Genomic DNA, 14,964 nt, shown 5'->3' with positions numbered 1-14,964 from the left:
GCGGTGCTGAGGCTTGGTCGGTCTCGCCATCACTGACTTTGTATCATCTGCACAAGTGCCACAAAAGAAGAAAAGGGCAAATCGTGTCTCAGGATAATTATGAAAATAATGTTGACCTCGCAGATATCCTAGTCGTCTTGGGAACACCCACAGATCTATGAGCCAAACTCTGAGAACTGCTGCTCTTTCTAGCTAAAACTCAGCAAAATGTGAGGCTTCAGTGCTCAGAGGCTAAGAGCCCTCTCGGGTAGAAATCTGTGATCCCACACTGTAGGAAAAATGACAGTTATGTGGGGATGAAGTTCCTCTTTTCAATCAAGAGCCAATTTTCATTTGCTGAGAATGCACTCTGGGGGGAAGAAAGCCTTCATCAAAGCGAAGGAAGAGGTGGGGGGTCTTTTCTGAGGACGGTCGGAGCAGACCAAGAAAGGGAAACAGTGTAAACTGTTCCCTGTCCAGCTTCCCCTGTGGTGCCTGCCGCTTAGCATCTTGCAAAGAAGACTCGGTTTCCCACCAACAGACTCCACCAGGATGGAGCAGGCATCGGAAGGGCTCCAGGACTACAAAGACGGAGGCCCCAGGCAGGGCCGAGGGAAAGCACTATGGCCCACATGCTCTCACACCAGTATGAGCAAGTCCATCTGCGGCTACGCCACCTTCAGAACTAAAAACTCAGCTTTACTCATTTAACAATGGCTTATTGAGTCACTATTATAACGCAAGATACCAAGCTATACACTGGACCAAAAAACATCTTAGTAAAACATAAAACAGTGCCTGGATTGGAGGAGCTCATGGCCAGCCTGGCAGAGAACTGGATCACTGAAAGCAGCTGACAAAGGGAAGGCGGGCGTGGCAGCCGAGGAGACGCTGCACAGCCGCACGCAGCGTTTACAAAGGACTGCCCAAGGCCAGGGGCCTCCCAGGGGGCTCAGTGGAGAAAATTCACCTGCCAACGCAGGGGGCGTGGGTTCGATCCCTGCCCAGGTCACAGCGCGAGGGAATAGAAGGGCTCCCAGCACTGTGCGAAGGCAGGGGGCAGGGAAGGACACAGCCCCTGGGAGCCGCGAGCCGTCCGAGGGGGCTGGAGGAAGGGGCGGTCCTCCACGGCGGACCACTGCTGCAGGCGCGTGCCTTTGCCTGCCTGTGTTACTCGAGAGCCCTCTGAGAAACTTTCCTTCTCAGAAACCCTAACCCATCTCGCTGACTGCCGCCAAGGAAGCACTGGCACCCCAGGGAAAGCGAGCTCAGGTGAGCAGAGGCCTTAGAGCACGGTGGGCGCTGGCTGGAGCCTGCCCCCAACCGCCTTCTCAGGCCTGTACCTTGTTCTTCTTGCTGGTGGGAGCAGGTGGCTTAATCAGCTTCTGCAAGATTCGCAGGCACATGAGGGTGATGTTCTCAACCACCACGGGGGTCTTGATGTTCACGGCCATGAGGAAAAGGCTGAGCGCTGGGAGAGGAAGGCAGGGCGGAGGCACAGTCACAGACATGCCTCACCAGCCGCCGTGTGGCCACCTGAGGGCAGCTTCCCTGGCCTCACAAGGCCCCGCACCGAGCTGCGCTCCTCTCGCTGGCCGGCTGCCAACCAGACATCCCCCAAACTCACCACAGCGCAAGCGGAGCTCCCAGCAGCTGTCCTCCTTGGAGATGGAGTCTGTCAACAACAGCATTTCGTACTGAAGGCTACTTGCCTAGAGGGCCAACAGAAGAGATGTGAGCAGAGGAGGGTCTGCAGGGTCAGTCCCGGACAGGGGCTCACGTCCGTGCTCTGACCCAGAGACTCAGAGCTAACCCGTGTGGTCAAGCGGACCGTCAGAGAGACAGCAGGAGATGGAGCCCCTCAGCACGGCCCCTGTGCGTTTCTGCTCTCTTAGCCTGACGCTGACTCAGCAAGGTCTTCCTGGGATGTGAGCCGCTCCCCCCTCACCCCCACTGCCACCTGGCCTGGTCATCACAACGAGGCGCCGGCGGGGCGAGCCATGGGGACGAAGGAAAAGGGTGAAGGGGGAGTCGGAGGGCGCGGCGGCCTGCTCACCAGATCAGGGTTGGCCCAGTGGCCCTTCAGGGCTGTGGAGACTTTGCCAATAATCAGATCGTTCATCTGCTGGGTGGCCTCCGGATTGTCTCTAGGGAAGCAGAGAAGAGAGTCCTGTTACACCTCTGGGTGCGTCCCACCTCTGCACGTGAGAGCGCCCAGGTGAAAGGAAATCAACGTCTAGGGCTACCAGCCTTCCCAGGCGCAAGACGACTCACAAGCCCCACAAAACCCTGCTGTGTGACGAGAAGGGCCTGCCCAGCCGCCTTTCTGGGGAGGAGACGCTGACAGAGAGAAGACCGCACGCGGGGTTTCTCCACAGCCCAGGCTACCTGGCCCCCGGACCCCGCCGGGTACGTCAGCCTCCAGAACCCAGGGGTCCACTCTCAGTCTCCTTCCTCAGCTTCTCCAACTGCCCCCGCTTCATTTCCCACGAGGCATCCACACTTCCCACCCGTGTCCCTTTGTAACAATGTGCGTATTAGTAATTCAAAAACCATAAATCGCGCCAGATCACTCTCAGGCTTCCCAACACGCCCTGAATAAAATTCAAGTCCTCACAGTGTTCTAAAGACCCCACGGGACCTGGCTCCTGGTCTCACTGAGCCTCCTCCGCTTTGCCCCCACTGTGTCCTCCACTCCAGCCACACGGGCTTCCTTGTGGCCCTGGCTTCACGCGGCTGGCATGCCCCACCTCTCTGCCCACCGCTTGCTGTCAACGTCAGAGTGCGGCCTCACTCCCTGACCTCCTCAGCAGTCGCCCCTGCCCACCCTGTCCTCTGCAGCGACCCTGCCTGCAACCAGAGCTGCCACCGCAGCTGCACTGCCCTTCACGTCTGACTCCTGGCGCTGTGCCGGGCCACCATCCATTCACCGCCCTTCTCTCCTCTAGAGTGGAGGCCACATGCGTGCAGGGACGCTGCTCCACCTCCCGCTGCATCCTCAGAGTCCGGAACAAAGCCTGGCATTTAGCCGATGCTCAGTGAGTGCTTGCTGAACGAGTGAACACGTGGTACAGCAAGTCATATTTAGCGGCCAGCTAACATGTTCTAGAACTTAGGCCCACCCTCGGTAAACAATGCAAATCCAGCTGTGGGTTCTGTGTCAGCACGGACTAAGGACTCCACAAGTATGAGCTACTACTCACCATGTGAACTATGTCCTCCATCCTCACCGCAAGCCATTACAGAATTGGCTATTATCCTTATTTCTCAGATGAGGAAACCTCATGCTCAGAGAACACTGAGAAATGTGTCCACGGCACAAAGGATCAGACACCGGGCCCTTCTGAGCCAGATCTAGGCTCCGAAGCCCCAGGCTCCACTGCCCCGGCTGTCTTCTTCTGGGGGAGTCCTGAGCCCAAGTGCCCGGTCACTCCCTTCTCCCAGCACTGGAACTCAGAAACCGCTTCCTCAGGAAACCCCACTGGAACCAACCAAGCACAAGCCAGACCCACGGCCTATTGATACAAGGGAGCCTGGGCTTCACGTGCTCCTCCGTCCACTCAGCTGCACCCTGGACAGTCCCCCGCAGCCCCTGGCGCTCCCAGCACCGCCGCCGCCCCCACCCCTCCCGCAGGGTCCCGGCCCATGCCCCCGGCGCAGGCTCTGACCGAGTCAGGAGGCACATGAGCTGGCGGACCTCCTCCCGCATGGCCGCAGAGCCCCGGCGGAGGTTGTAATCAAAGAGCTCCCGGACGAGGCCCTGGGAGACGAGGATGTGGCGCAGGGCGGGGTTGGTGGCCAGGGCCCGGAGCAGGGTGATGCAGTGCTCCGTGACGGCCGAGGCGCAGCCGTAGCACTTGGTGGAGGACGTGTGGCCACAGCCCAGCACAGATAAGGCGCGGTACTGGCTGGCCGTGAAGGTGGGCTGCACCGAGGTCCGGGAGGACTTGGTGGCCGCCTCCCTCTGCTGCAGGTCGTATTCCAACAACTCTTTTCGTGAAGCGAAAACTTTCTGAGGGGAAAAAAAAGACAGAAGAAAAAAATCAGCAATTAAACTAAGGAGGAAGAAAAAGGAAGCTAGTTAGAAACCAGCTTTGGTGTGAAGAACACTTTACCAGCATTATCTAACTTAACCCTCTCAATGGCCTCAGCCTAGGAGCTCAGCTGGCAAAGAATGTGCCTGCAGCGCAGGAGACCTGGGTTCGATCCCTGGGTCGGGAAGTACCCTGGAGAAGGGAATGGCAACCCACTCCAGTACTCTTGCCTGGAGAATCCCATGGACAGAGGAGCCTGGCAGGCTACAGTCTATGGGATCACAAAGCATTCAATATGACTGTGCAACTGACTGTTTTTCAATGACCTTAGCAGTTAAGATACTTCATCCCCATTTTACAGAGAAGGAAACAGCTTAGAGAGGCTGGCTTGACCAAGGTAAGGGGCAGAGTTAGACCTCAGCCTCTCATCACAGGCATACATCCTTAACACCCACATAACACTTTCTTTAAAGAGTAAAGCCAGGAACATAGGCACATGGAGTGAAGACGGCCTACCAGCCACTCTGGGGACAAGGACCCTGGCTGCTCTTGTCTGCAGCCAGTCTTCCACCCCATGGGGGTGAGGTCTGTAACATACTGCCCACCGATCCGACCGATCAAGAAAAACTGATCTGTAACAGTCTCCATGATTCTCAGCGTTCTGGTATGCACTCAGCTTTCTACCGCGCACCCGGAACTGCAGCAGGTGAGCAGCTGTGTGGCTGGCGCTTAACCGTGCGGGGAGAGCGAAGAACTGCTTTGAAAACAATGTCGATAACCCAGAAGGAAATGCACTGCCGCCGCTCCCGCCTCTACCTGGATGATCTTGGAGAGCTCGTCAAAAGAGCTCTTGCAGTCTCCGCAGTACTCCTGCGCCAGCTGCAGGATATACCGGTTCACGCTGGCCGAAGTGGAGCTGATACCCCCGGAGGTTCCCGAGTCATCCTACAACCCAGAGGGACGCGGTCAGCCTTCCACCGGGAGACGGCCTCGCCTAGGGCCAGTCTCTGCCTCTGACCCAGAACCCTCTCCCAACACCCCTGTCACCCGGATCACCTGTGGCTTCTCAGGAGCTGCCTCGTTCACTTTGCAGAGCAGGTTCTCCAGCTGCGGCCGATGTCCCATCAGCTGGTGATACACTCGGTCGGCTTTGTCCAGAAGCGTGTTGATGTTGGACACAGCCTAGACAGGAAGAGATGGGGAGTGCACGAAGGCTTGTCAGCACTGAAGACTTGCCCTCAGTGATCCAGTCAAGTACTGTGTTTCACGCGGTATTTCTACTCACCGCAGTAATCCTGTGAAGTGGGTACTCAAAGTATATGCCGTACATTCACATAAACAATGCTGAGGGCGGTGACTTACGCCAGGTCACACAGTATTAAAAGCACAGGGGAGCTGGAGTGCCCACCCTCCTGACTCTGGAGCTGGACGCCACCCTGCTTTGCCCGGCTGCTGCTGCTGCTGCTGACCATTCTGGCAGCCCCCCGCCCTGCCCTCCCATCTCCAGTCCCAGCGCGCCACCTGCCCCTTGGGAGACTCTGCTTCCACTGCCAACACGTCTCCAAAATGCTACCCGAAACACGTGTTCTAATCCATCTGATTTGCTGCCACTCAACAGCTCAGCCCTGCAAACACGTTGAGCCAAGAAGACTTGGCGAGAAGGAAAAGCACACTGCCCACACCAGCTCAGCCCCCAAGCTCTGATCAGAGCCCGGCGTGGGCCTCGCACAGACACGGCCTCACCTTCTTCCGGTCTTCTTCATTCTCGATGGGGTCCACTGCGCAGCAGGGCTTGGCGTAGAGCATGAAGTCGAAGCGAGCGTATTTACAGAAGCCACAGGCATTGCACAGGAAGGGGTCCTTTTCATCATAGTTGATGGACCTGAAACCCGAGCACAGGTCAGCGGGCCGCAGAGGGCGGGGGGAAGGGGGAGCGGATGCGCCACACCTGCAGGCGCCGGGGACCCTGCAGGGCTCTCGGAGGGGCAGCAGCCAACAGGCAAGGACGACTCAGGCAACCAGGCAACCAGAAAAGGGACCTGGAGCTAAACTCGGGAGCCCCAGGCCACCCACCGCCCCACCACTCTCCCCGGCCCTCTCCTGCATCTGTGAACTCCACACGCTAGAGGCCCATAATCCTCCCGCGCGAGGGCACCGCACGGCAGGAGCGCCCACACTGAGGCCCTCCTGGGGAGCACAGGGCGCCCCGGGCCTGGGGCAGCCGCTCCCCCACCTGCACTTGTGGCACTGGTAGACGTTCTCCCCGCAGTTGCCGCAGACGCCGGGGTTGGCGGGGACCGAGGCACTGCAGCGCGGGCACTGCAGGGTCTCCGTGGAGGCCTGGTAGTTCTCATAGAAGTCTGCGAACTCAATCATCAGGTTGGAGGCCACGATGGGCAGAGGCAGGTCGATCTTCACCTCTGTCTGCCCAGGCGTCAGCTGAACCTTCTTGGCTTTGTGCCAGCGCGCCGGCCTAGGAGAAACGGCGTCAGGCAGACAGGTAGAGGGCCTGAAAGACGCTCACAAGACCCACAGCAATGACAGTCTGAGGAGACGGAAAGAAGGCTGTTCCTGCGTGTTCTCCCAAGACAGTGAAATGGTTATTCTAAGGAAAAGGACTCTGACAAATAAAAGCGACTTAATTTTAAAGAGACGTTTCCACTATTCTTTCTCTCTTGAAAAAAAGGGTAGAACATACAGGTGCTTTAAGACACTATATATGGTAATTTCTGAGATTCCAGGAAAACAAGGGAATGTCCATCAAGGGAAGACGTTACTCTGAAAGTATGCCACACTGGAGCCTGGACTCCCAAGAGGCTCCATGATGGTGACTGCCGTAAGTTCCTATCATGGCAACTACCTTGGAAGGATAAAGCTCAGATTGCTTCAGAGAGGCAGAGGGACACACCAGGATCCGGACCACGTGCCAAGAAGAGTCAGAAAGAGTAAAGGCAAGTGATAATTTAGAGATAATTACCTTAATAGAGTTAGAGTTAGTGTTTACTGAAATTTTACTATGTATCAGGCTCTGTTCTCAGCATTCCACATATGCTAACACATTTAATCCTTAAAAGAACACCCTGAGAGTAGACTTCTCTGCTTTTTACAGATAAGGAAATAGATTCTCCAAGGGATGGGAACCACAGTTGCATTCCAGAGTGTGAGGGCTTCACTCCAGCAGCTGAGCTAACTCTGCACAACAGAAACCAAATCTACCTGCTCCAGAGGGGACTGGGTCATCCCAATGAGCAGCTTCTACCTGTAGGCCACCACTGTGAACCATGCTTTTCAAAGGACAAAACCTGCTTTGAAAAGCAGAGCTCCCGGTGGCCGTTTGTTTCCACGGTACACGCTAGCTTTATTCTGCCTTCAGAGTAATACTAATACTTCCATTCTGAGCACAAAGCAGCACTCACTGCAAGTCCTGGCATTCCAGTAGCCTCTACCCATATTCTCTGCCCGAGAGCAACGCCTGAGTCTTCAACAAGTGGTCTGTCTCAGTAAAAGTCGACACGAACCCAAGCTGGTGTCTTCTTTGGCCCATACACACCAGGCCTCGTTTCAGACGTCAGGACAGATAAGCTACAAAGATCAGCGTCAGCAAATGTAGACAAAAGGCACCACGCAGAAATGGAAGGACTTCATACTAGAGAACCTCCTTGAGAACTGCTGCCCACTCCATGAGCAAGAGAACAGTGTCTCAATCTAACAAACAACTCCCTCCCTACCTTAGTCTACATGGAAACAGCCGCTCCTCCAGCGCGGCTGTGAGCAGCCTGGAGCCCCCAGCACTCTACTCCCCTTCAGGCTGGGGCAGAGCCTGGGCTTCGAGGGCCCCACAGACACGATCTCACAGCCTCCGTCCGCACCCTTAAGAGCCGGCACTGCACTTTTATCCTCCAGCCACGACCAGAGTCGCAAGAGGACAGACATACTGGGCCGCCAGGAGTGTGCCGCTTGGCCGGGCCCCAGCCATCAGAGCCGACACCAGGCACCGAGCCTCACAGGCCCGCACCTCTCCAAGACTGAAAAGCCCATACTTGTTTTTCAGCTCCACGATGGCCTGCACGGTCCGGTTGTTGTAGTAGAGGTTGATAGTGCGCACCATCTTGGTCCGTTTCAGGTCCCCGATTTTCACCGTCACTTTGCTGATGGTGTGGCTGCCAATGAGCTTCACAACCTGCTGGGTGGTGGTGTACCGCGTGTCCACTTTAATGGAAGACAGCTTGATGTACTGAAGATAAAGGCGCACACAGAACACTGTGTTAGTGCAAGGTTAGCGGCTCATCTTGTCCTCTTCAAAACTCATCAGTGTAAGCCCACTCTTTGTCCATGGATGAAATTTTGATTTAAGGTAGCTGGTCAGGTAAGAATTCACACCACTCTGACCCACCACTGGGAGAGGGACACCCAAGCAGTAACATCAGTCTCTAGAAACCAGAGACCCACCGGCCCCAGAAGCTAGGACTATCCACGTGAGAGATGTCACTTACACAAAACGGCACTTCTGGATTATTACACACCAGGCAGGGATCACTCTCCAGGTAATAGCCATCAAACTCCACCAGGCCAGACAAGGTGCTGAGGAAGAAAGCAGTCTCAGCATTAAATTTTCATTTTAGAAAGCATGGAGCTTCACAAAGAAGTCAAAAGAAAATCACAGCTCACTATTCCCCAAGGCAAGCCCCACCCCAGTGAAAACACAAGGAAATGTGAGATATCCTTATTTCTGATCTGTTCTGAGGTCAGGGGAATCCTAAATGTTACATTAAAATTTGACTCAAGAGTCACAACTAAATTTACTAAAAATCATTAAATTGTATACTTGGAAAGGGTACATGTTGTTGTGTGTAAATTATACATCAATAAAGTTTGGAGGGGGAAAAAAAAAAGAACAGTTGCTAACATACCAAGGAAATAATAAAAGATTTTAATCAACACTGTCTTCCAAAGGTTTTTTTTCTTTTAAATGCAGCTATTTCCTGTAAACTTGTCTTATGGGATTCAGACTTAGACCCTTGAAACTAGAGACCTTCTTAACAATCAGCGTGGAAACAGCAACTGCACTGTTGGCTGAGCCTCAAATAGAGAGAAAGCAGAACAGAACTCACTTGTAAATGTTGGAGTTGGGATGGTTGGTAAGAATATGGTTTTGAGTCCGAAGAATCTCCACAGCCTTCTGTGAATATTCTTTCAACTGAAAACAGAAGTCAACAGGGGACCAGAGTTAAAGCCCAAAGTCTTGCTAGAAGAGACTTTCCTCCTCTGCTTTCCAGCGGCTACTGTCCTGGAAGTCCCAGCCCTCATTCAGAATCACGCAAAGCTGAGCCTAATTCCTAATCGTTTAGAGGATTCTGTCTTCTTTAGAAGTTTTCACAGTCTTAGTAGCAGCCATCTTCTTACAGCTTGTGGAGGAAGAGCAATGTTATTATCATGGAGAAGCTATGAAATGACTGTCTCGTTACAGAAACACTTCTGGATGTGTGATCAGGATAGCCAGAAAAACCAGAGGACCACTCTTCTCCCCAAGCAATTTTAATGAGATGCATTTCTTCCCCACTTTATCTACGTCTGCTGGCCAAGCCAAATTCAGATTGTGCTTTTTTGCTAGTGTGTATCTTCTAGGTGACATACATATTGGAAGTGCTCAATATATATTTAAAAGAGATTTCACCTGTATACCCCCATGTAGGTTAGTCCTAACATTCTTAATTCAAGGGAAAAAAAGTTAAATGTGGCAAGTAAGCTTTTTTGACCATCAATTATCTGTTACCTTCTTCTCTGTCTGTGGGGTTTTCAAGGAGAAATATCCCAGGAGGTCCACAAACTGGGCAGCCTTGCGACCATAGGCTGGGAGTTCTGGCCATATGGACCACATCAGGTCTAGCAGCAGCTCCTGCTGAGATTTGCTAGAGTTTCTGGAGATAAATGACAGTTCATTTTATCAGTAGCAAAAAACCCTAGGGGCTCGTTTATTTTAATCAACAAGGCCCAAGTACTGCCTTTGTGATGTACCTCTTTCCCCACGACTATGGGCTAAGTCTGAGCGGCACTACTGCTCTTTGGACCATCAACCCTAACAGATCCAGCACCATCCTTTCCTGTCTTCAGAAGGTGGTTTACTCCCATCTTCCAGCATCACTCAAGGGCAGAAACTGAGTACTGTTAGCTAAAGAGCCAAGTTTGGTCATTTAACAGACTTCTACACACAGTCTTCTTGGTGGGCAACAGATCACCTCTTCCTCTGACATCAGTTTAATAGCTAAGAAGCAGACAACTTGAAGAAGAAATCTGCAATCGTCAAGAGGATTCAGACTGGTGTAAATGCTGATGCGCAACCGTAGGTATGTACATGAAGACAAGACAGAATTTCGCCACCAGCCCCACGCAGCCTGATGAAAGCAAGCCCCAGGCCCTACCTGTAGATGTGCAGAGTCAGGCAGTGGGCCTGCCAGCGCACCGAGGAGGAGTTAGACTCCAAGAGGAAGCAACGCAGAAATTGGACCAAGGTCTCCTTGTCCGCAAATTTGTTCAGCTGGTTCACCAAAGCTGTGCACAGCTGGTCCTCTTGGCTGCCTGAGCTCTCACCTGCAAGATGAGAGCAGGACAGAGGGCTGAAGATAGGAAGAAGTGGTCTAGGGTCCTCAAATGGAGTGAGAGGGGATGCTGTCTCTTAAATTTTTTGCCAAAATGGTTATAATTTGAAATCAACTTCAGATCCCCTGGAGACGGGACAGGCTACCCACTCCAGTATTCTTGGCCCTCGCTGGTGGCTCAGCTGGTACAGAACCTGCCTGCAATGCGGGAGACCTGGGTTCGATCCCTGGGTTGGGAAGATCCCCTGGAGAAGGGAAAGGCTACCCACTCCAGTATCCTGGCCTGGAGAATTCCATGGACTCCATGGGGTTGCAGAGAGTCGGACACGACTGAGAGACTTTCACTTTTCAGTTGTTTACGAGGGAACAAACAATTCCAAATAAAACAATGCTACCAATAAAAGCAGAGGATAAAGTGCCTATACAAACCTGGCACTGAACAAAGGTAGTCACGCTGGAGAAGGAATTTCCTTTCAAAAGTCTGCTACCTAATACAGTCCACATTACTACCGACCTGCACAGAGGTATCTGAATAACTAACGGGGGAATGTGAACCATCTGCACACCTGTCTCAGGCCTCCAAGGATCATGGAAAGCAGGGACACAGCAAAGCTTTCACCTTTCTGATGGCAAGGAGTCGGATAAAGATGACTACAGCATCCATCTATAAAGCACCTAGCAGCTTACAAGGCACGTTTAGTAACTAACACAGCTTCATTTAATGTTGATAATCACTCCAACCTGGGCTAGTAAAAATATTCAGTGCATCTCTGGCCTTTCCCGTTACAGACACTTGCTATGGGGAGTCACACTCTTTACGCGGTCACCTGGAACATAACTGAAATGAGACCAAGAGCAGGCCCTGGGGGGCACTCGGGTTTTAGGTCTCTATAGATGAGGGTGAAAACCCTTTCAGAGGAAGGGGATAAACGGTGTGCTCTCAGAGAGATGAGAACACATCATCCTCATCACCAAGGAGGTGGTCCTCACCCTCTTTCTCCTTCTCCTTTTCCTCCTTCTTGCTCTTCTTCGTGGACGACTTGGGCTGTGCCGTGGCTTGTCCAGAGCTGGCGGCCGCCGGGGCAGAGGACGAGGAGGTGCTGGAGGAGCCCGCTGAGGCCGCCAGCGCGGCGAGCACCTTGCTGCCACACAGCGCACAGGAGAGCAGCTGCAGCAGCACAGGGGACACCCCCTCATCCACCAGAAAGCTGACTTGCAGGAGGAAGCACAGGACGGCTGCAGGCAGGGGAGACGGGGCTTAGCTCCATGCCACTCACGCGGGCGCAGGGCGGCTGCCCCAGACGCCAGGTTGCCCCCTTCTCCAGCTGCCTGCCCAGGGCCTCACCCGGAAGGGTTCACAGCTGCGGAGACCCTGACGAGTCCTACAGCAACGCCTCAGAGGCTGGCTTCCAGCCCCCACTTCTACGGAGACAGTGACTCTCCTCATCCGCGGACCACCCCAGATACCTACAGCAAATACTGCTGACCTTCCAGCAGATACCTACCCTGGGCCCCCACAGCACCCCCATTCTCTCTACGGACCCTTCTCAGTCTTGGAGGTCTTGTCATCTTTGCTGGGCAGAGTGCTGCCTGTCTAGCTTGCTCATGACTCTCTCTCTAACACCCAGTCTAACGCGTGGCCTACGGGGGCCTCGATGAACAGCTCTTGAAGGAATGAATGAATGGAGAGGCGCTGCTTACAGTCGTCCTTGATGCAGAACTTCTGCCAGTTGGCAGTGCGCTGGGCAGCAGTCTCGGCACAGGCCTTCAGATGCTCCATCTGCAACAGGAACCAGGCAAGAGCAGTGACCCACACCGGCTGCCTTCAGGGTCCTTTCGCCAGCTTTGGATTACAGACCCTTGTCCTGTGTGTGAGGCTGACCAGTGCCCTAGAAAACTAGGACCGAGGCCCGCACACTCCGGCCCTCACGGAGCCTGCTTCAGTCAATGCCCCACCACACAAAGGCCCTTTGTTTTCAGGGGTCCTTCAACCCCTGAAATAATGCAGCAGCAAAGGCAGGCCTGGACCAAAAACACTAGAATCCAGTTTATTTTTTCCTTACTAAGAGCACTATAGTAAGAGCACTGAACTAGGATTCTTTAATACTGAAGACATTCTTTCTAGATTTTCCTATGCAATCATGCGATTTATACCCCAAAATCAAACAGCTGATTTTAGGTGGTAATACATCATTTCTGTAGCATTCTGGGACAAAAACGAGAGATGCACAAACCATGGGTTGAGCCTGCCCACGATGTGAGCAAATGCCACAGTTAGTCAACCCTCCTCATGACAGAGGAACCACTGCCCAACAAGGGCAGGGACAGGGAGGGGAAACTGCAGACCCTGAAGCCAATTACGTGAGGTACAGCAGTTGGGTATGATGGATCGACCCTGATCTGGGAAGCCCTGTGTGCACGGCTCCATCCTTTGACTGCCTGGCCGAGCCTCTCCCTGTCCCTCCACCCCCGGCAGGACCATACCAGGCTGATGAGTGTGTCATACTGCAGGGCGGAGCCGGAGCTGGCCGTGACCACGCTCGCCCGGAGGAAGATGCCCTGCTCCTCCAGCAGCTTCTTGATCCCTCGCACATGGGAGTCCAGAGTGTGCAGATCGCGGAGCTGGCGGTACTTCTCCTTCGACCCGCAGATGAAGAGCAGAAGCTTGCGGACTTGCCGGCGCACAAACGGGGTCTGCTGGATCATCAGGTACTTGAGGGGAGAAACAACACAAGTCAGGGGCTCGGGGACTGCATCCACACCGGCCAAGGCACCCTGGACTTCAAAAAAAACACCATGAACCAAGCTGCTTCCTCACAGTTGAGCTAGCTTCTTTATTCCTTACAAGGACTAGGAGAAAGAAAAACATTAAAAAGGGAAAAACGGCAACATTCCTACTATTCCTCATGGTAGTACTTAGGGATCTACAAGGAAGCTGGTCTCCACTCCAGTCTGCCCAGAGTGAAACTATAAGGAAAAAACTTTCCGAATATCTCTTTCAGGTTAAATAGAGGGGAAAAAGTTGGGTTGTACCTCTACAATTTGAACTGGTCATTTGGGGTTTGCTAACATTTTTCTTGTGGAGTTAACCTCAGGTGAGCTCTGTGGGTTATTTAGCCACGTTCTCCAGGCTCCAAACTCAGCCTGCTCTGCGGTGTGCGGCCCAGAACCAGGCTGCCTGTGCCGCTGCTCTGCGGCAGCCCCCTCTGAGGCCCTGCCGGTGGGGAGCGTGGGGTGAGGACACCGGGAGGCAGGAGCAGAGAAGGGGCCTGCACCTCCCCGTCCAGCTGCTGTCCCAGCGGCAGCCCCGCACCCTGAGGCCTCCAGCATCTCAGCAGCCAAGCACAGGCCAAGTCCAGGCGGTCCTGTTCCTTGGCTTCCTGCAGAACTTCCAGGATCAGCCACCTCACACCCCTCCAGAGCTCCTGTGGCCCCACAGCAGCCCCCCGTCAGATCCACCAGGGCCCTCCTCTTCACTGGCAGGGCTGCCGCAGCTGCTTCTCACAGTCACTACCTCTGTGTCACCTCAGTGTTCCCTTGTCATCTTCTCGGTTCTTCAATGGCTGTTTAACCAACTCTCTATATTAAAATCTCTCAGTTCACTTAACTAGTACACTTTCTGTTTTCCAGACAGAGTCCAAGCTATGAAACGTGACCATTGTCACCATGTGTGGGGGATGTTAAAGGCACAGAATCAGACACGAAAGAGGACAGCCTGCTCTGACACACAGCTCCCATGGCATCATCGTATGGTACGCTCAGAAGGAGCAAGACCTCAGTGGTGGGAGGGGCTCTGCTGGGGGAAATACCACGTGCAAGTCAGGGTGCAAGGGGGCCACAGAGGCAGTCACAGCCCATGTCCTCTCCTCGACTGGGACCCTCACTCACCTCCGAGAGAAAGTAAAACCATGAATGATCAAAAACAGGAGGTGGGATCCGCGAGTTGGTGTCGGCGATCTTTTTGATTTGGTATGGCAGCCTCAGCACCATCTCCGTCAGAAGCTGAGTATAGGCCTCAAACACATCAGCAGCATGGCCCTGGAGAAGAACATGTGTGGAAGAGCCATGACTGAGACTCTTCCGTGACCACAGCCAGGAGAAAGGCTGGTCTCCTGCTCAGTAGGAACACGTCACGATGGAGACAGTAAATGGCGCCCTCCAAAGCTGGAGCCGTCACTGACTGACAGTTTGGTTCACAAACCCAGGAAGACCCTGGGCTCTGGGGGCCACTCCATCACACGCAGAGCTTACAGCGGTGGCAGGCCTCACCACTCTTAGAAGCTCTAACATTGCACTCTGGCTTCTGATGCTGGACTGACTTTTCTCTGCTTACACAAAAATCGGAACTAGAACAG

General features: G+C 53.7%; 1 protein-coding gene across 5 annotated transcripts in view; it reads right to left on the bottom strand.

The window, feature by feature from the left end:
- The window catches only part of UBR4 (ubiquitin protein ligase E3 component n-recognin 4), a 130,655-nt gene that overhangs the window by 34,322 nt on the left and 81,369 nt on the right, over window positions 1-14,964 (bottom strand). For all 5 annotated transcript variants that reach the window (XM_042244749.2, XM_042244752.2, XM_042244751.2 and 2 more), the window contains 17 exons: window positions 14,498-14,647; window positions 13,094-13,321; window positions 12,311-12,389; window positions 11,600-11,845; window positions 10,433-10,601; window positions 9,787-9,931; window positions 9,125-9,210; window positions 8,507-8,594; window positions 8,054-8,247; window positions 6,247-6,486; window positions 5,757-5,895; window positions 5,070-5,195; window positions 4,830-4,958; window positions 3,648-3,991; window positions 2,036-2,126; window positions 1,607-1,691; window positions 1,323-1,450 (listed from right to left, as the gene is read on the bottom strand). In XM_042244749.2, coding sequence (XP_042100683.1) covers window positions 1,323-1,450; window positions 1,607-1,691; window positions 2,036-2,126; window positions 3,648-3,991; window positions 4,830-4,958; window positions 5,070-5,195; window positions 5,757-5,895; window positions 6,247-6,486; window positions 8,054-8,247; window positions 8,507-8,594; window positions 9,125-9,210; window positions 9,787-9,931; window positions 10,433-10,601; window positions 11,600-11,845; window positions 12,311-12,389; window positions 13,094-13,321; window positions 14,498-14,647 — 2,667 coding nt within the window. The remainder of the gene's footprint in view (window positions 1-1,322; window positions 1,451-1,606; window positions 1,692-2,035; window positions 2,127-3,647; window positions 3,992-4,829; window positions 4,959-5,069; window positions 5,196-5,756; window positions 5,896-6,246; window positions 6,487-8,053; window positions 8,248-8,506; window positions 8,595-9,124; window positions 9,211-9,786; window positions 9,932-10,432; window positions 10,602-11,599; window positions 11,846-12,310; window positions 12,390-13,093; window positions 13,322-14,497; window positions 14,648-14,964) is intronic.

The sequence above is a fragment of the Ovis aries genome, chromosome 2 (assembly GCF_016772045.2).
Source record: "Ovis aries strain OAR_USU_Benz2616 breed Rambouillet chromosome 2, ARS-UI_Ramb_v3.0, whole genome shotgun sequence".
Lineage (NCBI taxonomy): Eukaryota > Metazoa > Chordata > Mammalia > Artiodactyla > Bovidae > Ovis > Ovis aries.
Note: the sequence above shows the minus strand (reverse complement) of the source record. Positions and strands in the feature narration are given on the sequence as shown.